Source organism: Cololabis saira, chromosome 8, assembly GCF_033807715.1.
Source record: "Cololabis saira isolate AMF1-May2022 chromosome 8, fColSai1.1, whole genome shotgun sequence".
Classification (NCBI taxonomy): Eukaryota; Metazoa; Chordata; class Actinopteri; order Beloniformes; family Belonidae; genus Cololabis; species Cololabis saira.
This window is the reverse complement of record NC_084594.1, coordinates 11,230,118-11,257,789: the sequence shown is the minus strand read 5'-3', so window position 1 is coordinate 11,257,789 and position 27,672 is coordinate 11,230,118. Positions and strand designations below refer to the sequence as shown.

At 37.7% G+C, this 27,672-nt stretch overlaps 1 protein-coding gene across 1 annotated transcript; it reads right to left on the bottom strand.

Moving 5' to 3' along the window:
• Positions 1-1,363: 1,363 nt before the first annotated feature.
• Positions 1,364-27,672, bottom strand: ipo9 (importin 9). The gene is made up of 24 exons (XM_061726751.1): positions 27,372-27,672; positions 22,734-22,795; positions 22,442-22,528; positions 20,793-20,994; positions 18,652-18,740; positions 18,247-18,333; positions 17,937-18,056; positions 16,235-16,335; positions 15,440-15,498; positions 15,177-15,328; positions 14,465-14,563; positions 13,453-13,559; positions 13,175-13,314; positions 12,351-12,513; positions 11,130-11,356; positions 10,777-10,925; positions 9,055-9,183; positions 7,865-8,140; positions 7,610-7,776; positions 6,250-6,383; positions 6,031-6,150; positions 4,640-4,750; positions 4,452-4,528; positions 1,364-2,660 (listed from the first exon to the last, which is right to left on the bottom strand). The coding sequence occupies exons 1-24, from the start codon at positions 27,526-27,528 to the stop codon at positions 2,550-2,552; spliced, it is 3,126 nt and encodes a 1,041-aa protein (XP_061582735.1). The 5' UTR covers positions 27,529-27,672; the 3' UTR covers positions 1,364-2,549.

Genomic DNA, 27,672 nt, shown 5'->3' with positions numbered 1-27,672 from the left:
AAATTGATCAAATGGTTTCCAGATTTCCTCGTACACCCCAAGTTTGTTTCTTAATGTATGTTATTTTCTCCATTGACCTACATTGTGCCATAGCCTTGATCCAAGCACCGATTGTAGGTGCATCCGTTTTCTTCCAATTAAGAGCAATAATCCTTTTTACCTGCGAAATCAATAAATGTATGTTTTTGGGGTTTCAAATTGAGATCTGTTGGATATAAATGCAGCAATAACAACGTAGGGTCCAGTGGAATATTCATACAGGACAGGATAAGCATGGTTTTATTAATTACCTCCCTCCAGAATGTTTTAATTTTGTCACATTCCCAGACACAGTGCACAAATGTTCCCTGAACCTCATTGCATTTGAAACAATGTCAGGTATATTACCGTTATATTTATTTAATTTGACAGGAGTTATGTATGTCTGCATTAACCAATTATATTAGAGTAGTTTTAGATTCGTATTTGCTGTTTGTTTCTGAGATTTTCACATATTATTTTCCAGTCACCTTCTGAAATGTCCTCTTTTAAGACCGTCCTCCATGTCACAAGTTTAGTCAATGAGGTTTCATTAGAGCCAGATGCAAAACAGTTATACAGGACTGTCTCAGAAAATTTGAATATTGTGATAAAGTTCTTTATTTTCTGTAATGCAATTAAAAAAACAAAAATGTCATACATTCTGGATTCATTACAAATCAACTGAAATATTGCAAGCCTTTTATTATTTTAATATTGCTGATTATGGCTTACAGTTTAAGATTAAGATTCCCAGAATATTCTAATTTTTTGAGATAGGATATTTGAGTTTTATTAAGCTGTAAACCATGATCAGCAATATTAAAATAATAAAAGGCTTGCAATATTTCAGTTAATGAATCCAGAATAGGACATTTTTGTTTTTGTAATTGCATTACATCACAATATTCTAATTTTATGAGACAGTCCTGTCTATTGAAGAAATCAAGCCCCTATAGAAGTATATAATTATAATAAAAATAATTTTTCTTTTTTACCTTCACCGATTAATTCCCCAAAATTACATCATTATTGAAAATGTTCATCGCGCACAATGATTGAATTCAGAGCACAGTGATCAATGGGATTTTATGTGTAACGTGCACATCAGCTAAAACCTGGACACTGTAGTTATTCTTTATGTAGTTGAAACTTCCAGGCGTCCGTGAATGCATCCTCCCTCTTTCACCCACCCGGCAAATAGAAACACGGGCTAATCAAGAATAAATAATTTGTTAAGAAATTAATTTAGAAATAAGACCATATAAGCACATTTTTGGCTGTACATGTATCGATTACGATCAATTCAAACAACGCGGTCAGAGGGTGCATCACGCAAACAGCTCCCCCGTGCGGAAAACACTGAACTTTCCCAGTTTCATTGACATACACTTGCCCTCCACCTGAAAAATAATAAAATAAATATGGGTATCATAACAAACTGAAATGCATGAGCAGCCAAAACGGATAAATGGTCCACTACACCGGTGTTTCATAACTGAGGAACCTTTTCAACTAGATCCAGTGAAGCTTTTAGAGTTGATATTACAATTCAGAAGTACGTGCAAATTTTTCTCTTTACTTTAAAAAAAATACAATAACAAACAGTTAAGCTCATGACTTTACAAGTTTAAAGTATAAAACTAAATGAAATCAAGTAAACTGTGCACAATTTAGCTTTTGTACATGATTGAGTCATTTTTTTGGGGATAAGTATAACTTTTAACAGTTGAAACAGCAGATGTATCAGAGTTGAGTTGTCCAATTACATTTTCCCAAATATAAAAATACATTTTTTTTTAGTTCAGACACAGAAAAAAAAATAAAATTCTGGAAATGTCCTTTTGGGATGTTTATTTAGAAACTTTTCCATTCCAAATATTAATGGGTACAAGGAAATGACAAGGCTGTGAATCACCATGGCAACAGTGAATTCCCCAATACCCACTATACTCCATGATATGACAGCTTGTCTAAGAAATGTTCATTTCTTGTCAGAAACAGTCATTTTTTTCAGGAATATAAGGCCACCGTCGCTGGCATATTTGTTTTTTTTGTTTCCTTCTGTCAATGTAAAGTCTCTAAGAAGAGTGTTCCATATTTTATTTCATATTATTTTATACAGAAACACAAAAATGAGTGGCTAAATTACAAACAGGTCATGGCAAAATAGTCTTTTATATATATATATCAATATCCAACTGCTTCCCTCTGTGAAGAGTGTAATCTTCTTATCCAGTTTATAGAAACTCCAACGTGGAGACCTCTGACCTTCTTCAGGAAGAGACCTGCGCAGCCTCTTACCTCACGATCCTCCACGATGCAATTCATCCCATCTCACATATGAAGAAATGAGAGTAATGGGTAAGTGCAAGGGTTTTTCCCCCAACCCAGACCTCTCCTCTGTCAGTTTTCTTCTTCAGTCTTTACACTATCTTTGTAAATTCACAAGAACAATGTGAGAGGGCAATAGAGCAACATTTCAGGGCATTTATGGAAGATGTTGACATGTTGGAGCAGCAGATGCGAGGCTAGAGACCTATGGACTGCAGGGTTTGTCTCTCAGTGCTGTTGAGGTGGCCTGAGAACACGCTGTAACATGGCTGCTGGGCAAATTGTGTCAGGAAGTCCGTCAAATAAGCCTGAAGGGGAGATAAAAAGTCATTTTAATACACTTTCTACATGCTTACAAAGTCAAAATTAAAGTGGGTTGTCTGTAGGAACCCTGACAAAACCAATACTTGAGTGGAATTACATTTTTGAGTCTTGTGAGAGGCTTAGACTAGCTATTTATTTATGTCAGTTTATTGACTTAGATGCTGACATTAATTGCCATTTCGATGTAAAACCAACTGCTGTTCTCACTCAAAACTGCTTAGATTTACATTGTGCTGGTCCATAGCAAAAGTTTACACTCCTTAGCCTCTAATAATAACAACTTTGTCTATGATTGTGACTTGGATGAACATCAGATTCAATTTTATGATAAAATGAATGCCGAAGTCCAGTAAACTCCAAAAGGTTCACACTATTTTTTCCCGCTACTGTAACTTCATAATAAATAACAATTTGATATACTGTATTTATTTCTACATGATAATTTGTTAGATTTTGTTTTCAAAAAGGTAGAAAAGTAATGTTCGAGTCAAGCATGATGCCTTCAGTTTCTTCCACACATCAGTGTCATTGGATTATCATCAAGTATTGACCAAACTGCAAACCCCCGGGCATCATTGTCGTAAAAAAGAAAAGAAAGAATCAATGCATACTAGGGCTGCACGATTAATCGTTAAAAAAAAAAATCGCGATCTCGATTCATGCTTGAACGCAATCTCATTTCCAAATGACAACGATTTAAATTTTTTTTTTTTTTTTTAAAGATGGCTGCATAAAAAAAGGACTAGGCCTATGTTCTAGGTTGTTGTAGTCCTGTCATGGTCAACTATCATGTTGTCATGTTTGTTATATTTTGTTAATGATTGTGGATTACATTTGGAGAAACATCTACCTTTCTCATCACCTGACACATATTGCACATAAATATTGTTATTGTTAAAATTATTTAAAGACAAGAGAGATGTTTATTGTTTTTATGTTCAATGTCAGCTGTTACAGCAAAAAGCAGCCAGAGGAATAATTTGTTGCCTCAGAACTACAGGATCTGTTACAAGTCCCCTTTCTGAAAGGGTGTTCAACTCAGGGAGGAACAAATATTGTTAAATTGTTATTATTGTTTAAATTATTTAAAGACAAGAGAGATGTTTATTGTTTTTATGTTCAATGTCAGCTGTTACAAAGTTGATGCCAGTCTTTTATCAGGCACCATCATATTTTTTGTAACGTTTACCTTTTGTATCGGCAGCTTCTTAATAGCAGTAAAAGGCAATGGGGGGTTCATCCCAGCCAGAGGAATAATTTGTTGCCTCAGAAGTACAGGATCTGTTACAAGTCCCCTTTCTGAAAGGGTGTTCAACTACGGGAGGAACAAATATTGTTCAAAATTGTTATTATTGTTTAAATTATTCAAAGGTTTGTGTAAAGAAGACAAGAGATGTTTATTGTTATTATATTTTTGTTCAGCTGTTGCAAAGTTAAAGTAATAAGTGCAATAAATTTTATATTGGAAAAAAATCGTGAGAGAATCGTGATCTCAATTCTAAGCAAAAAAATCGTGATTCTCATTTTGTCCAGAATCGTGCAGCCCTAATGCATACCTAATTATGATCACAAAGAACACAACTGACACACACAGCTGCTGTTGCACCTCATGTGTTCAATAAAAGGTGTTTAACTTTTGCTCTAAGCTTTCTACTTTTGAGCAAGCACAGATTTAGAAAAGCAACAATACTCAGTTGCTCATTACAAGTTGGAATAATCGTCTGATGGATCAATATGAAATAAAACACATATAATTAACAGTTCAGAGCATTTACCTGCAGATCAATTTGATATATGGGGTCTTTCAAGGCATCCGGATCATCCTCTTCATCATCCTCATAATAATCATCATCTGTTTATGTTAAAAAAAAAAAGGAAAAAAGCTCAGTGTGGTAAACTAAAACTGACAGAAGTACAATTAGCTAGAATAATTAGCTCTGAGACACTTGGGAAGCATCTATACCGTATTTATTGGAAGCAATGAGATCAGAAAGCAGCTGTCCTGCCAGCCCTTCATCTTCCTCATCATCCTCCCCATCTCCCTCCTCATTGTCCTCCCACATACCACTGGAATCTGAAACACAACGGGTTGCAAAAATGTTCATTGTTAGCTTTTTGCAGGAAATGGAGTAAGCCATGTAAAAATTAAATTAATTGAAATCAAAATAAACTTTAGTTGAAGGAAACTCTTAACACCCTTTAAAAAAAAACAAAAAAAAACAACAAAATATTCAAATTCCCACTTTCTGTATCATTGTGTTTTCTTATAAAAAGAGAGAAACGTAAACAATGACTTTACCACGGTCCATCTATAAATACCAGGGAATTAATTGTTTTTGGTCCATATTGCCCAACCCTAACACAGAGTTTTTGTTTTTTTAAATGCCTGGCATTTCTCTAGGCCTTGACTAATCTAAATGAAAACATTTAATTTCACATGAATTTCCTTCCAGTTTATTCCGAACCTCTGCAGAGAACGGCGTGGCTCAGATCTGGTTTCTCCTATAGTACACAGCATTCATCTCTATTTATTCCACTATGTTTGACGCGTTTATATTGCCAGGGGGAAGTTATAAAGAGCAGCTGAAGATATTCAAACAAAGAACGGTATTCAACGCAGTTACAAACAGTGATAAACAAGCAAATACCAACTGCTGATAGGGATGGCGTTTGTAAATGCCAAATGTGTTTCAAAAACAAAGCAGTAGTAAAAATAAGATTAATACTGACTGCATGGGCTCACAATGCTTGCTTTCATTCCAGTCATCATTTGGTGTTTATGCTAAATCGATTTCGTTCGTTCGTTCTTATTTATTTCCAACATGTATAAAAAAAAACAAGAAAAATAGATAAGATAAACAAATACAGGTGGACATTCCACCACATAAAAAAAAAAAAACACATCAAAAAACATATTTCAGTTACATGTTCGAAAAGGAGTGGGAGGAAATATAAATTTATTTAATCCCACCCCCTTTCCACAACTAAACATAAATTATATGCCTGTATTTATGTTTTATACTATACACTAATTTGTATAAAAAAATATATATAATTTTTACAAAAAAAATTGACACCAAGAATGGATGTTTAAATGTTTTAACTGGTTTTCTAAGTCACTGGTATATATTACCTCCAAGAACGGACTAAAGTGGTTCTTTGATCTCAACAAGCAAAGATTTGGTGCCCACTTCAGACTTGAGCACTTCAATTTTACAAGGTGAACAGTGATTTTACGCACGACTCTCTAAACACTCATTGATTAAATGAGTGGAAAACACTAAATTATTCTTCTATAGTGGAAAAAAAGACAGCTCAATGTGAGAGAAAGACATCTGTAGTGTTTTTATGCACCTTGGCTCCAGTCGGCTGCGTTGGCCCTGCTGGCGTTTGCCTCCACCACAGTTGATAGCTCGTTGATGATCAGTTTAAAGATCTTCACAAGCAAAGGAATGTTGGTCCAGCGCTCTGGGTCTATTGAAAAGAACATAAAAACAAAGTATATTATTGTGCCAACATCCTCTACACTTAACATTTACTATGTAATGTAGCCAATCAAATTTAGTGACTTACTCTTGGCGGATTTTGAGCGTGTGCGGATACCGTCGTCAGGATTATAGATTTCTTCTCCTTTCACAGCAATGTCTTGGAGACGCTTGTCATCAGTGTTGAGACCATGTTGCAGTAGCTTACACAAAGCAACAGTGCTGGAGGGAAACAAACAAAAAAAAAAATCTGACTATGAACACAGAACAGCTAAATGAAAAAAAAAAAAGAAACCACAAAATTTCAGTGAAACTCTTGCAGAGTACTGAAACTACTGTCGGCACTCCAGGTTGTTTCAAACACAGTTTGTGTGAGCTGAAGTGCAGGACTCAACATCATCTCAATGAGAATTATAAATTCAATGTAGGATGCAAGTTGTCAGTTATGGAAGACAGATGCTAGGACTGGGCGATATGGACCAAAAGTCATATCTCGATATTTTCTAGCTGAATGCCGATACTCGATATATATCGATATTTTTTCTGTGCCATAATTGGGGTTTCCCCCAAAGCATTATAGCATAGCATCTCTGTTGGCTTCATTTTTTCTGAGGCAAACCCTTAAAAAAACAGTCAGTTTTAATACAAAGCCTTGTGCCAAATGTCACACAGGTACCTTTATTAACAGAGGTCTGCACAATATCAAAATGTATGAAACAAATGAAATAAAAATAAACTGCCTGCATATATAGAATAAAAATGCTTCTTGAATAAAATAAAACAAATATCCCTTTCCTGCATAACAATTAAATTAAAATACACTGTGCAATTAATACAATGTAGACAGTAACAGGCAGACTTTTCCACTGAGGTTGACAGTTGTGCAAATAACAAAACATTTTTGCAAATCTCAAATAAAACATTCAAGTCAATTTGTCACAAAATAAGCTATATCAAAATCATTAAAAAAAAAATATATATTTTTTTTTAATAATCGATATAAACGATATTGTCTCATACCATATCGCGTTTGAAAATATATCGATATATTAAAATCTCGATATATCGCCCAGCCCTAACAGATGCATTAATTGTTTAAATTTGAGGATGAAAATAAAAATTATTTTTAAGCAGTATCACATTTGTTTATCAAATTGTTAATCAAAAAGACAGTAATCGTGTAAATCTTGAAAAAAAAACAAAGAAAAACAACTTGCATATTTTTCCCCATATGTAGCAGCCTAAACTACTGTTATTGGCTTTTTGCCATTAGTGGTACTGTTTTTTTGTTGACCACCAGGACAAGCAAACATTAAAACTTTGACTCTTTCAAACCAACTTCAAGTGTAGTTTAATATGCGATATTACTGCTTTTGCCACCACTGATAATCAATACAAAATCGCTGTAAATAGATTTCAAATTAAAAGTAAAAAGAAGCGTATCTGACCTGACTTTACCCTCATACTGTCCATAGAAAAGGTGTTGCCTGCTCATCCACTCCGTCATGACGAACTCGAGGGCAGGTTTCCCCGTCGGTCCCGGCAGGCTACACAAAAACTCCAGCAGAGGCTCCAACTGAGAGTGAACTAGGTGAGCAAACACCATGATCAGAGACTGCAGAGAAAGATGAAGAGGAAGAAGTGAAACGTATGCAAGCATCAGACATTACATATTTTGATTTAGGACTATCCTTTCTCCATACCTGCATGACACTCAGGGTTTCTGCTTGTTGCATTTTGCTCAGAATGGCTCTGAGGATCTGATCCAGCTGCTCTCCTAGCTCTGTCCCAGCCCTAGAGATCAGTGTGGACACCAGCCTTCCCACGAAGGCAGCCGTAAACTCGGAGGTCCGGGGGTCTAGCAGCTGGTTGACCACCTGCATGACGTACCAGAGGCCGGTGTTTCCCTGCTCGTCCCTCCACTGGGCAATCTGCTCCAGGGCGACGGACACATACGCCCGCAGACACTCGCCTCCGTTCTGGAGAGGAAGAGAGAGATACGAGTGGTTTAGACCAGAGCAAACCCCTGATACAGGTTACAGTCACCAGCATCGATGCAGTATCTATTCTAGAGATTGGACCAATCTGATCCAACCTTTTCAATTTGTATTGTTGAAATTAGGCCTGTGTTGAAAAAATCGATTTCCCAATTCTAAATCGATTCTCATTAATTCCTAAAGATCGATTTTTTTTTAAAATTTATTTAGTTATGTATTTTTTTTTTTTCATCGTTACATTACAACTTTTGGTTATTTTTTTGTTTATCCCCAAAAAAGGAATGTTTTGTTGGACACGAGAATAACTGGTGCCATGTTTTTGCCTTTAAATATGTTTAAAGGTATGAAAACATTAAAGTGTTAGGTTATAATTGCATAAATTGTCTATATTTCATTACTTTATATACTGTCTTGGGGTTACCTTTGCAAAAAATGCTAAAAACCAAATGCTCAAAAATTAAAAACCAAATTAGACAAAAAATGGAAAAAATAAAAACGGAATGTGGGAAAAAATAAAACCGATTTCATCCGTCTCTGTTTCCTCCCTGGATCTGTTTGGTAATTCTGCCACACGATGTTTCTGAAAGCAGTTCTATCAGCATTCTGGGAGCTGATTGGTCCTTACAGCATCATTAGCTGCCAATACTTGCTGTTTAATCTCAATATAATACTAGTAGTAATATTTTGCATAACTACAGTCATATAATTCATGCAACAGCTCAAAAAACAGTTTTAATAACACTAACCCAAATCAATATGGGAATCGAATCAAATCTTGATAATCGATTCTGAATCTTAAGAATCGGAATCGAATCGATTCTTGACATTTGAATCGATCCCCAGCCCTAGTTGAAATTACTAAATTTATCAGTTTCAGTAAGTTTAGTTTTGCTTACCTGCATTATTGTGTTGTCATCAGTGCGTAAAGTGCATTGCGCCACCACAGGAAATGCCTGACACACCAGCATCTCCGACAGAGGGGGCTTTGAATTACGAACCACCGTGGTCAGGATGTCTATGGATGTCTGGACATGACGAAGAACAGGGAAATCAAAGAAAAATTTAATCTCAGAAAACGTGATGAAATTATGGTTTGCACAGATTGAAATACTGTCTCACATGAAAAAATGTTTTATTTATAGACAGATTGAGAGGTGTGAAGACGCTATGTCTACATATGTCGATGTTTGTGTCTGATTGCTGATCAGGCTGCTCTGAGAAGTTATCTTTGTGCCCTTTATCAGAAAAAAGTATGAGATGAAAAGTATTATGTATGAGAAGTTGAGACACTGCAGCAGTTAATACACAGATGCTGAAAGGAGAATTCTGTCCTACAGAATTTGTGAATGCCTGACTACAGGAAATACTGCATACTAGAGACCTTAATAATCGGGAGGGAGGGAGGGGCAAAATCAAACCCTCATGACCTTGTGAAATCTGATGTGATTGTTAAATCTTTAAAACAAAAAGGGCCAACAAACAAAGACACAGGCTTGTGAACTAAACCCCCCTCTCTGGTGCATCGATTAGTCGACGTTGTCGATAATAAAAATAGTCTCCAATGAATTTAATTGTCGACTATTGTCTGCAAAAAAACACCAAAGAAACAGAGTGAGGCATCACATTCCTTTCTATCTCTGCTGAGAATGTCATATGCGTAATAGTGTTCAGCTGCTATTGCCATCACATAAGGTTTTTCAACAGAGTGAGGCATCTTCCTCCCATCATATCTCTGCTGAGTTGCACATGCACAAAAGAGGACAGCGCCATGTAAACAATATGGCGGCCGCCGACCCAACGCCACGGTGACTGCAGCAAAACTTGTTTAAAGACGTATTTTGAATGAAGTGTCCATCTAACTTGTCTTTTATTTTGTACATATGGACAGTATGAGGCTAAAGTCAGGTCAGATAAGTTCTTTTTTTTTTTTTTTTACCTATAATTTGAAATCTGTTTACAGCGATTTTGCTTTGTTTATCAGTGGTTGAAAAAGCAGTAATATCACATATTAAACTACAGTTGAAGTTAGTTTAAAAGAGTGAAAGAAGGAACGTTACCGCAGGTCCTTCATCCCCACAGCCATCAGACTCTATAATAAGCAACTGTAGCCACCCGTGTGCAATAAACCTGTCTCTTTGTAAGTGCAATAACTGCTAAATACCTCACGTATTTTTGAAAATATTTGTAAATATTTTGTAAATATCTGTTTTTTTGGTGTTTACTATTTTTTTTTCCTCTTGTACATACTCTTTCTACTTTTTAAATTGCTCTTTTTTATTACTTAACTATTTATTGGTTATTTCTATTTTAAATTTTTTGTATAAACCGTTGAGTGTGTGTGTTTTGGCTGCTGCACGACTGAATTTCTCCTCTGGGAGATCAATAAAGTCTTCTATTCTATTCTATTTCTTGTCCCGGTGGTCTACAAAGATTCTTTTTATAACAAGCACATCATTTAAACAACCTCATGCAAAATGTAAAAGCTGAGAGCTAAATAAGAGCCATTTAATAATTATGAGATTCATAATCAATTAGTGTACTAATTGTTTCAAAAGTCAATTACTAATCGACTATCAGAATAGTCACTGATTGCAGCCCTAGTTGCACCTACTACTCACAGCACAGAGTCCAGATGGGATCTTGTCAGGCGGAGCCTGCATGATGCTGACCAGTGTGGGGATGAGACGCATCTGCATGGGACTCTGGCAGCCTTCGATCTGTGCCAGTTCCTTGAAGATGTCTTGAGCCAGCGAGGCAACCACAGGGTCTGAGGAGAAGAAAAGGAGACATGCCCTGAGGAAAGACCGGAGTCGAATCAAAACTAGGTTCTCCTCACTGATAAATGCGTTACTTTTTCTAGGAAGGACTGAAATAGTGCTGCACTTTGCAAAAAAAAAAGGAAAGACGGAATGAAAAAAAAAAAAAATGTAGGTATGCCAAGGAGACACGGTTAGAAGAGCTGCATTAGTACCATTGTTATATTTTAGGAAAATAGCAATGGTGAGGGGGCAGATCTTGTTCTCTGCGCTGGTTGTGAAGGCTGGATCGACGGTGCAGACGATGCACAGCGTCTCCATGACCAGTGTAAGCACCTCCGAGCTGAACTGGGCGGCCAGTTGGACCAGTCCCTCTAAAATGCTGGGGAGGAAGGGTTGAAGGACATGCGTGCTCTCCGACAACTTCAGCTGATCACAGTATCTAAGAAAAGAAAAGAGGGATGGATATTCAGAGTGAGTGAAGCTGTCATCTTACAATTATAACTTACTATGATCAAGTAGTAACCCACAACAAAATTAAAGCTCCCATTAGGGCTGGGGATCGATTCAAATGTCAAGAATCGATTCGATTCCGATACTTAAGATTCAGAATCGATTATCAATATTTGATTCGATTCGATTCCGATATTGATTTGGGTTAGTGTTATTAGAACTGTTTTTTGAGCTGTTTCATGAATTATATGACTGTAGTTATGCAAAATATTACTACTAGTATTATATTGAGATTCAACAGCAAGTATTAGCAGCTAATGATGCTGTAAGGACCAATCAGCTCCCAGAATGCTGATAGAACTGCTTTCAGAAACATCGTGGGTCAGAATTACCAAACAGATCCAGGGCAGCAAACAGAGACGGATGAAATCGCTTTTATTTTTTCCCACATTCCATTTTTATTCCATTTTCGGTCTATTTTGGTTTTTAATTTTTAAGCATTTGGTTTTTAGCATTTTTTGCAAATGTAACCCCAAGACAGTGTATAAAGTAATGAAATATAGACAATTTATGCAATTATAACCCTTATAACACTTTAATGTTTTCATACCTTTAAACATATTTAAAGGCAAAAACATGGAACCAGTTATTCTCGTGTCCAACAAAGCATTCCTTTTTTGGGGATAAACAAAAAAATAACCAAAAGTTGTACCGGTAATGTAATGATGAAAAAAAAAAAACATAAATAAATCAAATTAAAAAAAAATAAAATAAAAAAATCGATCTTTAGACATATGAATCGATTTTTAGGAATTAATATGAGACTCGATTTAGAATTGGGAAATCAATTTTTTCAACACAGGCCTAGTTCCCATGCAGATGCATTCATGTAGATGATTTTCTACAATGCCGCCACAAACAACATTAAAGGGTGGAGTTTATTACTAGATTGTGTCAGAGTTAAAAAAGAAAAGCCAGCTCACCCCCAGATAGCCCTGACGGCAGAGATGCGGACAGACGGCTGCTGGCTCTCGTGAAGGCCGCTGACGGTGGCCTGCAGGAACTGCTGGATGAGCTCGGGAGACATGGCGGCGGTGAAGCGACTGGCTGCCCACAGAGCTCGGCCGAGGAGGAACGGAGACGCCGCTAGAAATGGGAAAATATGCGACATGGTGAGGAACAAGAGAAACAACATTTAAGTGACACTCGGGTCAAAATGTTCTCTCTATGCATGTAACTTTTTTCCTAAAATAAAATAACATGGTGGTATGAAAATATCTTTGAAATAAACTTGAAGTTGGGACACATTTCTCGGAGAATATATAATTTAACCCTGAAATATGGCTTATTTTTTAGGAACTTCATGTCTTGTGAAGATGATGTGAGAGGACAGAGCAAATTCAGATTTTAAAACCGTAGATGGTTAATGTTAAAACTACAACTACAGCATAGAAAGAGAAAAATTACGACGATATTTATTTCAGTGCACAGTATGAACCCAAGATGCATCAATTGTTTAAAAGAATGTAATTTTCGGTAGTCGAATAAAGAGAGCTAAACTGCTGGGCCTCAACTTTTATTCTAAGTATCAGAAATAAATTAATTAATGAGATTATGTTAGTGAGCTATATTTTAAACTTCCCATACTATCACAACCTCTCACTTGGGATTACACAAAAAGTTGAACATTTTGCAAGTTTTTATACTTTTGTACATCTTGAGGAAATATGTTGTTGCATCTTTTGTTTTTGGTTCTGCTGATTTTGATCAAAGCAGTATATTAAAGCCATCAGACGTTAAATCTCACCTGCCAAGTTGAGGTCCGCCAGGATCACGCCGGCCAGAAAACCATGCATGTCAAACTGGATACGACCGCTCTTCACATTCTCTGTTATAATGGTCTTTACTGAGCCCAGGGCCAACATGCAGGCTTCATGGATCTTCCACCTGGTTTATACGGAGAGAAAAAAATCCAAAAAAACAAACACCCATCTAGTCTTAATAAGGTCTGTAATTTCAGAATGCAATGGAGCAAAAAATAAAGTCTTAAAATCTTTGACATCTGCAGTCAGAGTCGGTCCTCACCAGTGCTCATTGCCGCTGTTTTTGGCCTGCTCTGCCTCCTGCAGGTGTCTGGTTGCAGCTGCTGCCAGCGCTGCTGCACTCTCGTTCTGAAACTCTGCAGCCACGGCCTGCAACCACAGGCAGCGATTACAACCAGAATTACAAACAGAAGCGGGAAAAAGACTGGATACCTGGATCTAATACGAGTTTAATAATTATGTGCTTTTATAAGTCACAAGCTATTTGTATGTGTGCCTCACACTCAAACACACCTTTTTCCCCTTTTCCATTTTAAGATGCTCTTTTAAAGGGGACCTATTATGGCATCTAATACCTATTTTAAACAGGCCTTGGATGTCTTTAAAACAAGCTTTTGATTGTTTTTGCTAAATAAATTAGAAATTCTTCTAAACCATCTGTTTATAATCCCATTCTCTATGCGGGATTCTGAGTGGGCGGGGCTATGATAATGAGGCTCTGTGCTGATTGGCTGCCTGAATCACGCTATACAGCACTATGAAAAAAATGGCGGAAGCTCCGGCCGGCGGAGTTAGTTGTGGGTGTGGTTTCACGCATCGGAGGCCATGTAAATCTAAACCTATGTAAATCCCGCCCGTCGTTACGTAGCGACAGGAGCAGAATCTGAACGGCTCGTAGATCCACATCACACTGGACGGCTCATACGAATTTGGTTGCTTTCCTCCTTCTCTGAGTTGGCAGGCTGAGGGGAGACACTTTATATATGTTAAAGCAAGAGAAAACGTGTTTTTCATAATAGGTCCCCTTTAATTCTCACAAACACTAAGAAATCAACTCTGGTTTTAGACCAAAAGTGACCATTAAAAACCAGCGAACAGGTAGAAGTGGAATCCAAATCTAATAGAACCTACAAGTCTTGCCGTTAAAGGGATGTTACAAAGCTAAGAGCCAAAGCTTCGACATTTGATAGTTCATTCATTCATCACTCTCCTAAATTTCCTTCGGGATCAATAAAGTATCCATCATCTTGTTGATTCCCAGTTCCATCACTCACCAGCAGCAGGTCCTGAGCAGAAATCCTGACAGAGTAGGAGAACGTGTCATCGTCTTCATCTTCCACAAACTGCTGAGGATTAGCCGTCCACACTTTTATCTAATAAAACATGAAAATAAAAGGGTCACAAAAAAACTATCAACTGCAAACAGCAATAGCACTGTTGAGTAGTGATGCACCGAAATGAAAATCTGTGGCCGAAACCGAAAATAATAATAAACACTTGGCCGAATACCGAACAATACCGAACATGGTTCTTCAGCAGTTTTTCATTTATTTTGCCAATTTTTTCACCATTGCATAAATCAAATACATTTGATTTAGGCATGCTTTTCAAAGAAAAAAATCTTTTACAAAATTACAAGGTAGAAAATATTTATTGAACATAAAAAAATTATTTTTTTTTAAATTTCCGAGCATTATGTTGTTTTGGTTCCACCTCCTGGTGAATGTTAGGTAAAATTCTTATGGGGTTAGTTTTTGGTTGGCCAACGGTTTATGTAGTGCGCAACGTTACAGGATGGAGCGGCCAGTCTATTTCCTTATTTTACAACACCGTTATTAATTGTTCGTTTTTTTCCCCACTTATTCCACCGAACACTGAAAGTGTTTTTTTTTGCCATTTTCGGCCGAACAATTTCGGTTACCGAACAATCGGTGCATCACTACTGAGTTGAGTTCTGCCTCCAGCCCCCGGCCAGCCATTTCCCACCTGGTCCTCAGTGATCTGCATGTACAAGATGATGTAGTAGATGAGTTCAGGCAGCGCCTTCTTCACCGTGCTCTTGAACTTGTTGTTCTCCAACAGCGTGTGGACAAACTCGAAGATGCTGAACACCAGATTCTCAAAGCCCAAAACTTCACCTGCACCAGAATTAAACAGTCAAGAGCTGCATGTTCTCTAATGTGGACCATTCGCCATTGAATTGAAAGGGAGGGAAACAAAACCTTCTGGAAAATGCTAATTTAACTCACCATCTGAGTCAACAGGGTCGTCCACCTCCTCTGTGTAGTTGACTTCTGTTCTTACATAAGTGAACCACTGGTTAAGGAAGAGTACAGTTGGAAGGGGAAAAAATCTAATCTTTATGTATAGGCCAAATAAGCTACACAGAAGATGTGTAGTTTATTTAGATTAATCTATATGAATATATTCATTTTCACCGCATATTGCAATATGCTCCAATCGAAACCAGTAAGTGTTCTGATCTACGGTGGCCGAGACCCGCCATTGCTGAAAATAAAAGTAACGCTGCAAACAGAAACAAACGCCGCTGCAAATAAAATAAACGCTGCAAATATAAAGAAACCCCGCTGCAAATAAAATAAAAAAACAATGCAAATATAGTCCCCGGTAATTCACTTCCGTTGTGGCTTTTTTATTTGCGTTGGTTTTTTTTTTTATTTGCAGAGGTGTTTCTTTATATTTGCAGCGTTTCTTTTATTTGCAGCAGCGTTTGTTTTTATTTGCAGCGTTTATTTTATTTGCAAAGCATTTATTTTATTTGCAGTGGCGTTTCTTTTTATTTGAAACGTTTCTTTAATTTTCAGCAATGGCGGGTCACGGCAACCGTACTGATCTCACTGACAAAGCAGGTGACTTTCAGAACAGAAAAGATGCTGCAGTAAAGAGAAGAATAAGAGAAGTGGTGAAAAAGTAATTTAAAGAAAAGACAGCAGGCTTGAAATACAATGAGTCCTCTTTACTGTCTGCAAACAGGCAAATACGTCAGAACGTAGTTGTTATACAGCAGGCGTTGTGAAGGATATAAAGCTGCACTTTCAGTCAGTGTGTTCCATACAATGGGTAATATCTGCTGCATGGAGAACACCATGGGTTTAGGAAAGTTCTTCACTAACGCCGTTACTGCCTGTGAGAAAAATATAAAGAATACATACAGATTTAACTCATTGCAATAACTATACAAATGAAAATGGCAAATGTCTAAATACACCATGCACTAGTAAATGACAAATATTGATAAAGTCTTAACCCTCAGGAGTCTTGGGCATAATTGATCTTTATTTCACTTAACGGTTTACCTTGCCTTGTTTGGTATCATTTGACATCACTTGTGTGAATTTACATTTAGTTCTTCATTTTGACATAGCGTATTAACCAGGGCTGGGCGATATATCGAGATTTTAATATATATCCATATATTTTCAAACGCGATATGGTACGAGACAATATTGTTTATATCGATATACAGTAGCTTATTTTGTGACAAATTGACTGTACATCAACGCTGGCAGAAAAGTACCTTTGTGTGCTGAAACCTGACAATGTTGACAGGTTAGTTTTCCTGGCACAAAATCTGTAAAATGTGTTGACTTGTTGTAATTATTTGAGATTTGCTCAAAGAGATGCAATATCTGTTTACATGTTTTATTTGAAATTTGCACAAATGTTTTGTTATTTGCACAACTGTCAACCTCAGTGGAAAAGTCTGCCTGTTACTGTCTACATTGTATTAATTGCACAGTGTATTTTAATTTAATTGTTATGCAGGAAAGGGATATTTGTTTTATTTTATTCAAGAAGCATTTTTATTCTATATATGCAGGCAGTTTATTTTTATTTCATTTGTTTTATACATTTTGATATTGTGCACACCTGTTAATAAAGGAACCTGTGTGACATTTAGTTCAAGGCTTTGTATTAAAACTGACTGTTTTTTTAAGGGTTTGCCTCAGAAAAAAATGAAGCTAACAGAGATGCTATGCTATAATGCTCTGGGGGAAACCCCAATTATGTCACAGAAAAAATATCGATATATATCGAGTATCGCCATTCAGCTAGAAAATATCGAGATATTACTTTTGGTCCATATCGCCCAGCCCTAGTATTAACATATTGGACCTAAAATCAGAGGTAAACTTGAAAATTGAGCGGGAAAAGCTTTTTTTCTTTTTTTAAACTGTGACATGTTTTATGCACTTTTTTTAAATTAAAATACAGGCGATGCCTTACACGTTTTTGGGGATTAAAAAAAAAAATAAAAATACAAGTCAGGTGTCAAAATAAGATATCACAATAATTATTTGCCCCACAAGAAAAATATTTCCTGTCCACCACAAGACAGAAGTTCACATCACAGTCCTGACACTGTCTCACTTCCTTTTATCCACCTGCAGGCAGCATCTCAAAACTTGCTGCCTGCAGGCAAATAAATCCTGTGTTGCCACATCATTTTTTGATTGGTTGATGCGGTGCATTTTTCCACCAATAGAAAATGGGGTGTAATGACAATATTCAGAAACCCCCCCCCCCCCAAAAAAAACAATACAGTTTATTATTCATCATAACTCTGGTTTTGCTAATGTCTCGCTGCTACGTCATCGTAAAATCGGTCATGTGATTTGGGTGTCGACTCCAGAGGGTTAAAGCAGAAATTCAAAAATGAATAAGAGACATTGAAGAGTTTTGCCAAGTGACTACTTGAGGACTTGTTGGTGTAGACAGCCTCACCTTGAGGACTTCCATCTTGAGGCCGCTGTCAGACGAGGGTCCATCAGGCATCTGCAGAGCCTGCACGAATGCCTCTGTGAACTGCTGCACCACCGGGAAGATCAATGCTTTAGCTGCCCCCTAGACACAGATTATAACACTCAGTTATCACACATAAAAACATGCATGTTTGTACCATTGAGAAGAACTAACGCTACATGAGGAGAGTTCAAACAATTAACCAACACAGTAAAGAGAGAGGCAAGGCTCCACTGCATAAGCCAGATTTTTATATATCCAACTGTGACATCTTTTGCTGTGCACACGTCACCTTTTCAAGTTCTTCAATAGCACAGATGAGGTTGGCACAGGTGGTGAATATCTCCACAGCTCTGGAGCGAGTTCGAATACTGTAAATCTGTAAGAGTAGAGCATCATCAGGGAATAATTACTGCCAGTAAAAGAAACCTAGAAAGTTCATAAATTCAGGAGTCCTTGTGTATATCAAGCTAAATATGAAACCAAATAAATGTCTTTGTCTGTTCTTATTTTAAAGGGAATGGCAAAAACTAACTCTTCCTCCATCTAAATTATTTATTGCAATTTAACTGACATCTTCTGTAGTGAATTCCTACAATGTGAAAAATAAAAACAGGTAAAGCCAGTCAAACAGTCACTTTAGCACCTGCTCTAAACCGAAGTCGTGGTAATGAGGGGAACAAAGATGTGGCAGTACCTCGGCCATAGTGAAGATCTTGTACATCTCGGGTAAGATGACTGGAGCCACGAGTGGCATCTGTGTGTCGGTCACCTCTCGAGTAAACTCTGGACAAGTAAAGAGTAAAAAAGTAAAGAGTGTCATAAGAAGGAAAATGAAAATAGAATAGAAGACTTTATTGATCTCCCAGAGGAGAAATTCAAAAAAAGGTCTCAGAAGTACTGATTTCCAACTTTTGAAGTACAATTAAAATGTTTTGAGACTTAGCAAATAAAATGCTAGAATTAAGCCGGATTTTAATTTGACTGGGTTCATTTTAAAGTCGGCACCTTGTGCAGCTGATATGCCACTCCTGTTCTGACCGGCGTTTGGGATGTCACCCATTCAAATACGGTGTTAAACTGATTTAACTTTTATGCAGCGGATCATCATCAATGGCCACAACAGCTGGGGTTGCAGCTTCGAACAGCAGTCTCCAAGATAAATGAGTTATGACCACTAGCATAGTTAATGATTATTGTCCGTCATGAGAGTCTGAATGTGTCTCTTTGGTGAATACCATCAGTGGTAAGATCTAATGTTACCTCCACCTTAGCGAGAAGACAGAAAATACGACCAGAAAAGTGTGATGCAAGCATGCATGCTTCTCAGCGTCACCCACACAACTGTTTACACCTGTGCTCCCAGCTAGATTTGGTTTAAGGGTCACAGGTTTGACACGCTAGAGTAAATCCAGTTGGAAGTGATCTACTACTGCACAAGGTTACCATTTCAGAGGAAAGCAGCCAAATTCACATCTGTTTACAGTAGGGGTGTAATGATACACTAATCTCACGATACGCTACGATACACGATATTGAGGTCACGATAACGATACGATATTATAGCAGTATTTTTTTAACAACCTTGAATGAGGAACATATGACTGGAAAAAAATGTCTTTTATTTGAAAGACACAAAATACAAAACAATACTGTGCGTTTGCCCTATTGTTACAGTTTGTAATGCTTTATAACTGTTTAAGTTTTTAAAGAGAAAGCCAGGCCAACCATTTTCCACAAACTGAACTAAAAGTAAATTTCAGGTTTGCATTATGCATCTTCAGTTTCATACAAGTAAAAATATTTAGCCACAAACTGAATAGTTTCTCTCATGTATGATTTGACTTTTTTCTTTTCCAGAAATTTAACAACTAAAATTAAATAAATAAATAAAAGTAAATAAATACATACAATTTTACATCATAAAAAAGATTGATTCATGCTCGACTTATAAGTGTAAGAGGAGATTTATTTTTGTTAAGAAGGTTATTTTGGTAATTCAGGGTTCATTATTTTATAAATATATTCTTTATATTCTGATGTAAATCAGGGACTATAATGACACTAGTCAGTTTATCTGTAGTGATTAGTCTGTTTTAGATTGGGCGGAGTGATACGCCACAGTACGGCACTAGGTGCTGTGTTGATGTTCTAAAATCCTACACTGTTGAGCGGACATTAAAGTACACTGGAACTCGGAAGAAGTTGTCCCTGTGTTTATCCTACTAAAAAGGTTTAATTTAATAAGGTAAGGCTTAACTCTACATCAGCCTTACATAAGTAAAGGTTCAGAGCTCAAAACCCTGCAAGAGTCCCGTGATCGGGACCACAAAACGGTACTAGTTTCTTCTGAGCGGAGTAAGATTTTGGTCCGCAGGTCGAGGCGCGGTCGGCACGCGCGGTCGGATGCGCGTTACTAGTCAACACAATAGATTAATATTAATAATCCAATATCGCGATACAGTTTGTCACCTCCACGACACGTTTCGTGACGTTTTTGTATCGTGAAATTTTGTGGCACGATATATTGTTATACCCCTATTAGTTTTGTTTGTACAGTTTCTAATTTTTTTTAAATCAGCGAGTTATATATAGTTAATTTTGTACATCACTTGGGTATAATATCATTACATCATTATACAAATACAAGCACAAGTACAAGCACATTAAACCAGCATACGAGTAAAGTAAAATGGTGTCTTAATGTAAAGTTAGAATATTTGGGGCTAGAGCCCGGCTGTGAGTGTGTATAAATGTGTTTAAGAAGGCACTTTTACTAAATTAAAGGTGGAGCTATAGTGTGCCTGTGTAGCCCTTCATAATAATTTGTTTACATACCTGTGAGCACTCTCATGGCTCCGTGCACCGCATTTACGTCTCCACTGACCAGCATCTCCATCAGAAGGGTGAAGAGCTGCGGCCACGCCTCAGGCCAGTCCCAGTGGGCGATCGCTGACACTGCGTACGCAACACTGGAGCGAACTTTACTGATGGACTCCCGTAAACCGCCCGGCAGCAGCTCCCTGATGGCAGCTTTAGCCTAGAAGAAGACAGCACATATTACAGATGTATATAATTTATTCAGTACTTTACATTTTGCGGTGATCTTCTACTCAGCTTTATGCTCTGTACCCTTTGACCTGCTGTATTCAGATCTGATGTTCTGGTGAGTTTTTGACTAGACCACTCTTTTTTTTTTTATTAATAATTTTCCACTGATCCGTCCCCGTAACTGTGAGCATATTTTCCGAGTCTCAGCTGGTGAGAAGTAATGCACTGCAAATATATCAAGTCTCTTCTTATCAAATCCTTTTTGGCGTCAGCAGAGCGGGAACTGGAGCTTATTACAGTGGATATAACTCATTAAATAACCTTTTTTTTAGAGTAGGAGCTTTCCCACTACAGTAAAGATCGTTGATAGCAGTTAGTATAAAGTCAGAAAAAAAACAACAAAAAAAACAAGAGAAATGGACCAACAAAGAAACCCATGGATCATTAAACTGATGCACAATAGTTGAATTACGACGTAATCTTTAACTCGCCTCCTAAATTTTGCCTGACTGTTGTATAGGGATGGGCGGTATGGACTAAAAAATGTATCATGATAATTTCTGGCATTTATCCCGATAACAATAAAAATGACAATTAAAAAAAATACCAATTCAACTCCACCTTTGTAACTATAAATCTCAGAATCAGAATCAGAAAAGCTTTATTGCCAGGTCAGACATAAATCAGACGAGAGAACTTGACTCCGGTTTACACCGATGGCACCATTAATACGGACGCCAATCTATCACCACATTCAGTCTTTGGAGCCCCAAAACACTGCTCTAAAAGAATACTAAATGCTACTAGACTACACCAATTAAATTGAATTGATAAAAACCAATTAAATGAGTTACACCTGTACTGCAAAACTGGAATGACTCAGATCCGCCATGTTTGTTACACAAACACGTATGAATAGGAATTTATCCTCTTTTCTTTCTTTCTTTCTTTCTTTCTTTCTTTCTTTCTTTCTTTCTTTCTTTCTTTCTTTCTTTCTTTCTTTCTTTCTTTCTTTCTTTCTTTCTTTCTTTCTTTCTTTCTTTCTTTCTTTCTTTCTTTCTTTCTTTCTTCACGTACGTTGTGCGTCGATTTAATGCAGAACCATAAATCAGCTTTACACAAAAACGTCATCAACGGGAATTTATCGTTTTTACCGCGAGATGACAAATTCTTACTGTGGGGAATTTTTTTGAAGGTATATCGTGAACGGTAAAATATCTCCCATCCCTACTGTTGTATTATTTCAGTACTCTGTGGTACAAATAAGGTTTGTTACCTTTTGCATCTCTGTTGTTATGATCCTCAAGTGTTACCCTCAAATTGTTTACTCTGAAGGTGCCCTCATAGAGACAGTTTAATCTAAGTTACACTTACCACAGTAGTTAACTGTATATACAATGAATCAGAACAAACAGTTTCCAGTGGAGATAATTTACCTGATCTGTGGTTTCCGGGGGCCTGAACTTCTCTGACTGTGAACACCAGTGAGTTTCCACGTACTGCTTCAGGATGACAGATGCTAACTGCAAACACACACACACACACACACACAACCAGATGTTTGTTCAACTGAACATAAGTGACACATGGAAGCAAATCTAAGTAGGTCATTATGTCTAGATCAGCATCATGACCAAAGGAGAGATTTGTCTAGAAATCAATATGCTTGGGTGTGGAATACACTGCCTGTGTTGGATATTGATATCCAGTCTTTTTTTTTTTGCTCACCTGACGGATGGCGAGTGCTCCCTGAGGGTCAACTGTGAGTTCTGCCAAGTGGACACCAAACTCTATAACATGATAATAACACCAGGAAAGATGGATTAGAAATGCATTTACAAAACAAAGATCAAAACATCAATTTCAGTTTCAACTGTACCAGCACTATATACATTGACATTCAATAATCTGTAAACAAAACAAAAAAAATGAAGCTAAATGTTCAGCTTACAGGATTGTCTCAGAAAATTTGAATATTGTGATAAAGTTCTTTATTTTCTGTAATGCAATTAAAAAAACAAAAATGTCATACATTCTGGATTCATTACAAATCAACTGAAATATTGCAAGCCTTTTATTATTTTAATATTGCTGATTATGGTTTACAGTTTAAGATTAAGATTCCCAGAAAATTCAAATTTTTTGAGATAGGATATTTGAGTTTTCTTAAGCTGTAAGCCATGATCAGCAATATTCAAATAATAAAAGGCTTGCAATATTTCATTTGATTTGTAATGAATCCAGAATGTATGACATTTTTGTTTTCGTAATTGCATTACAGAAAATCACAATATTCTAATTTTCTGAGACAGTCCTGTATATGAGCAGAAAATATCAGCTCTAAATAAATAAATACAAAAGATTTTTCAAATCCTACAGTCAGAACATAAAAAGATAAGAATGTTTTAGCTGAAGCTAAATATGGCTTTTGTGTTAAAAAAAAGAAATCATTTTGGAGCCACAGGGCATGATATCAGGGACAACTTCAAAAAAAAAAAGGAGAAAAACTTCATTAAAAGCTAAAAACCATGTCCACTGTTAATAGGCAGATATATTTGAACCTGCTACAGTGAGCGATAAGCACACAGTTCAGGATAGGCATGAACTTCAGCTTTGTCACCAAAACTGGGTTTTACCAAGAGTGACATCGGGCGCCAGAAGACAATGCTTATGCTGACAATTATACAGAGTGAGTGATTAAGAGAGGGGGCCAGCGGAAAGGGTGGGCCTCACCGCGATGCTGCTGCACAGCCGACTGACAGTGTGCACAATTAGCCTTTCACCAGCGGCCCAAGGACTACAGGACAATGGGAAGTCTGGTGGAGTGCATGAGTTACAGTAAACTGGATACATTTACCCATTTTAGAGCTTCAGATTTTAAAAAAAACAGTGGTTTATTATGGAAATCACTTTTTCAGGAGCACAAAATACCAGGGCAATATGTTAAGACACTGTTTTTTGGAGGCACAGCACATTTTGTAGAATTGAAAAAATAATTAGGGCGGTACCTACTGCCACCAACTACTCTTCTAGTCACTACACTCTGGGCACAAACTCTTAAAAAGGAAAAATATTTGCATTGACTTTTGTTTTTTTGGGATGCGTGAAGTTAAATTGAATAATTTCCCACAGCACACTAGTAGTGGTTTACAAACCACTGTATTAAATGGTGTTTGAACAGAGGGACTGTGGGGGGTCAGTCGGTGTGCAATAGGGCTGTTCGATTTTGCCCAAAAATAAAATCTCGATTTTTTTCTCTCAAATTCCGGTTACGATTATTTTGTGAATTGACAAAATGCAAAGAAATGATTTCAAATATGCTGTTTTTTTATTCAACATTTGCCCCATTGGGCTTTAAGTGCAAACTTTGCTCTTATTAAACCAAAAATGAATGAATAAAGTGCAAAACTCTGTAAAATAAGTTTAAAAAAAGTTTAAAAAAATATAATAAAATATAAAGTTTTATCTCTGAAAAAAAAAAATCAACAAATCAGCACTTGCAAACATACAGTAAGTTATATTTCCAATTAAATAAAACAAGACATTTTCTAATTAAACTAAACTGGGTATTGAGAGGTATTTCCATCAATCATTAATATGGTATCAATCATTAATATGTGTGCAGACAAGGTTTAAAAAAAAAAAAAGTGAAATATCGATTTTACGATTTTCATGTTTTAACATCGTTCTAATTACATAATCGCGATTACGATTTAAAATCGATTAATCGAACAGCCCTAGTTTTTGGGGTGTTTTATTTGTAAATGACAGTGCTGCGTGCGTGAGATGGAGCTGTCAACTTCCCTGAGGGGATTAATAGCAGGTCATGAAATCGCTACACTGGCTTCCAGTGAGTCAAAAGGATAGAGTATAAAATCTTCCTGCTGGTCTACAAAGTACTGAATGGTCTTGGACCAAAATACATGCTTGATCTGTTAGTCCCTATGAAGCTCCCAGACCCCTGAGGTTCATCTGGATCTGGTTTGTTGTGGTTCCCAAGAACCAGAACCAAGCAAGGTGAGGCAGCGTTCAGTTATTCTGCTCCTCACCGGTGGAACAAACTTCCTGTAGACCTGAGGTCTGCTCCAACTGTCAGCTCCTTTAAATCAGGACTAAAAACATTACTGTTTACTCAAGCATACTCTTAAATTAAATACTTACCTGCTGTACTCTACTGCCCTTACTTTTTAACAACTTTTTATTATTTTACCTCTTTTCTTATCATGTTATTTGTTATTTACTGTTTAATTGTGTCTTGCCACTTTTAATGTTGACGTAAAGCACTTTGAATTACCTTGTGTTGAATTGTGCTATACAAATAAACTTGCCTTGCCTTAATAAAGTCGTCTGAATCTGAATCTTTGAAAGATTATCAACTTTACTCTTATCCTGGGAAACCATGTATTGTCGCAGAAAAAATGTGAAACACAATTATCCCACTGGAGGTACTGACTACGTTTACATGCAGTCAAAATTTGGGTTATTACTAATATTCCTGTTACTGAAACATTCAGAATATTCAATTTACATGCGTGAGCAAACAGGGTTCTCCCCGTTTACATGGTAATTAATCATTCGGGATATCCCGATCAAACCAGCGACGCGCGGAGAACGTGATGACGCAATTACCGTCATTTCTGCTTCTTCTTCCTGTATCCAAATTCAAAACAAATGCTGCTTCGCGCAACTTTTCTCTCACTTTCTTGTAAATCTCGCTATCCCCGTACTTTCTACCGTCTACAAATGCCAAAATGTTCATATCCTTCATTACATTTATGAAATGATTAGTCTCCTCCTCACTCCAAAAGTGTGGCGTGGTCTTGTGTTTCCCCGTGCTTATAAGAACTTCCTGGACTCAAAAGACCAGGATTCCTTGTGAACAGAGCATGCGCAGAAAACAAATTCATGTTCCTTTTGATGGGGATATTCCGTTTGGCGTTTATATGATTGAATATTCGGGTTTTAAAAGGAGTAACCCAGGGGTCATATTTGGGTTTTTTAAAACCCGAATATGAGCAAATTCGGGTTATTCAAAGGGGTTATTGGTGTTTACATGGCCGCGCAAATTCGGGTTATTGCCAATATTCGGGTTTTAAAAGGGTTATTGATGTATGTAAACGCAGTCACTGATGCAGTATGACTCCATACTGGACGTTGATGGACTGAAACCAGATAAAAGCAGCTTTGGAGAGGGGGGCAGTTATGAACAAGACAGAAGCCCCTCTGGCCTCCATCCAGGTGATGCAGGGAGCTGGCAGATGCTGGGCGACGACTTCGCGGGAAAAGACCTGTCAGTCAGGCCGTTGCCATAACAACCGCCAGCAGCTTCGACGGTGTGACGTTCACGAGCAGTTCGGCATGAAACATACGACTAATTAAACCCAATTACAAGCGGTTAATTGGGACGGCTTCATGTCGCCACGAGACGTTTATAGATGTGTAATAGCAAATAATGGCTTTTTTCGACGTTTTTTGTGGCGGAAAACAAAAGAGGGACTTTTCTTCGCCGAGGGGTGTTCTGTCAATTTCTGCTATCTGCCGAGAAAAGCTACTTTGTGGTTCTGCGCATGCGCACAGTGGATTTTCAAAGTTTGATTGGCACGTCAATCATTTCTTGCACTATGTAAAATGGATAATATGGGATGTTGAAGTATTTGATCCTTCAAAATACACTACCCATGACATGAATTGCATTACACTTTGTGAACATTATACGTTAAAGAGGAAAAAAAAAACAATTCTATCGCTTTATTTGATATTCATTCAGTCATTCGCCTTTAATTAACCAAGCAGGTCATTAAGAAAATTCTTATTTACAATGACGGCCTGGCAAGAGACAAGGAAGTGGGCTTAGGGAGTAAAATACAGTAAAATTGTAGCTCTACAAAAGGTAGAATACCATTAGGTAGCATTTTTTGGCACAGCACTAGAAATTGGCAGAACACAGGGGTTCCACACATCCCCCATGTGCTGGACCGAACTGGCAGCTAGGGTTGGCGCTAATCAGGACACTTTTACACCGCACACTCACTGCCTCTATGCAACAAAGGAAATGAAACGCTTTTAACTAGTTTTGGGAGTAACTTAAGTAAGTTTGTGAACAATGTGGCCTGCGAGCTTTTTAGCTGGAGTGGGTGAAGTCCCCCCTGCTAAAGGTTGATTTATGGTTCTGCGTTACACATACGCAGAGCGCAGTACGGTACGGTGCGCGTCGCCGCGTACCCTACGGCGTAGGCGCTGCGTCGATTTAACGCAGAACCCATAATTCATAGCCATTAGCTCGTCCAAAGCACTCTTATTGGAGGGAGAAAGATCATCATCCCGCTGTTTTTTAATCCCCCCCCACACCAGCTCCCCCTCACTCACCCTCCGTCACCTCCAGCACCTTGACCTGCTCCTCCGCCGCGGCGCGCAGCTCCTGCTGCGGGGACAGGATGGCGGTGAGCGTCTCCACCAGCGCCTCCTTCAGCCCCTGCTGGACGGGGCCGGCCGGCCCGGCCCGGGCGTTGCACGGGGCACTCATGCCTCTGCTTTGTGTTTGTTTTGCTGGCGCAGCCCGCTACAGTGAGTGTGTTTCTCCAGTACCAGTACCAGCAGCAGCAGCAGCAGCGTGGAGGAGCAGAGAGCCGCGGCCACGGAGCCGCGCAGCGCGCCAATGCGTGGAAAC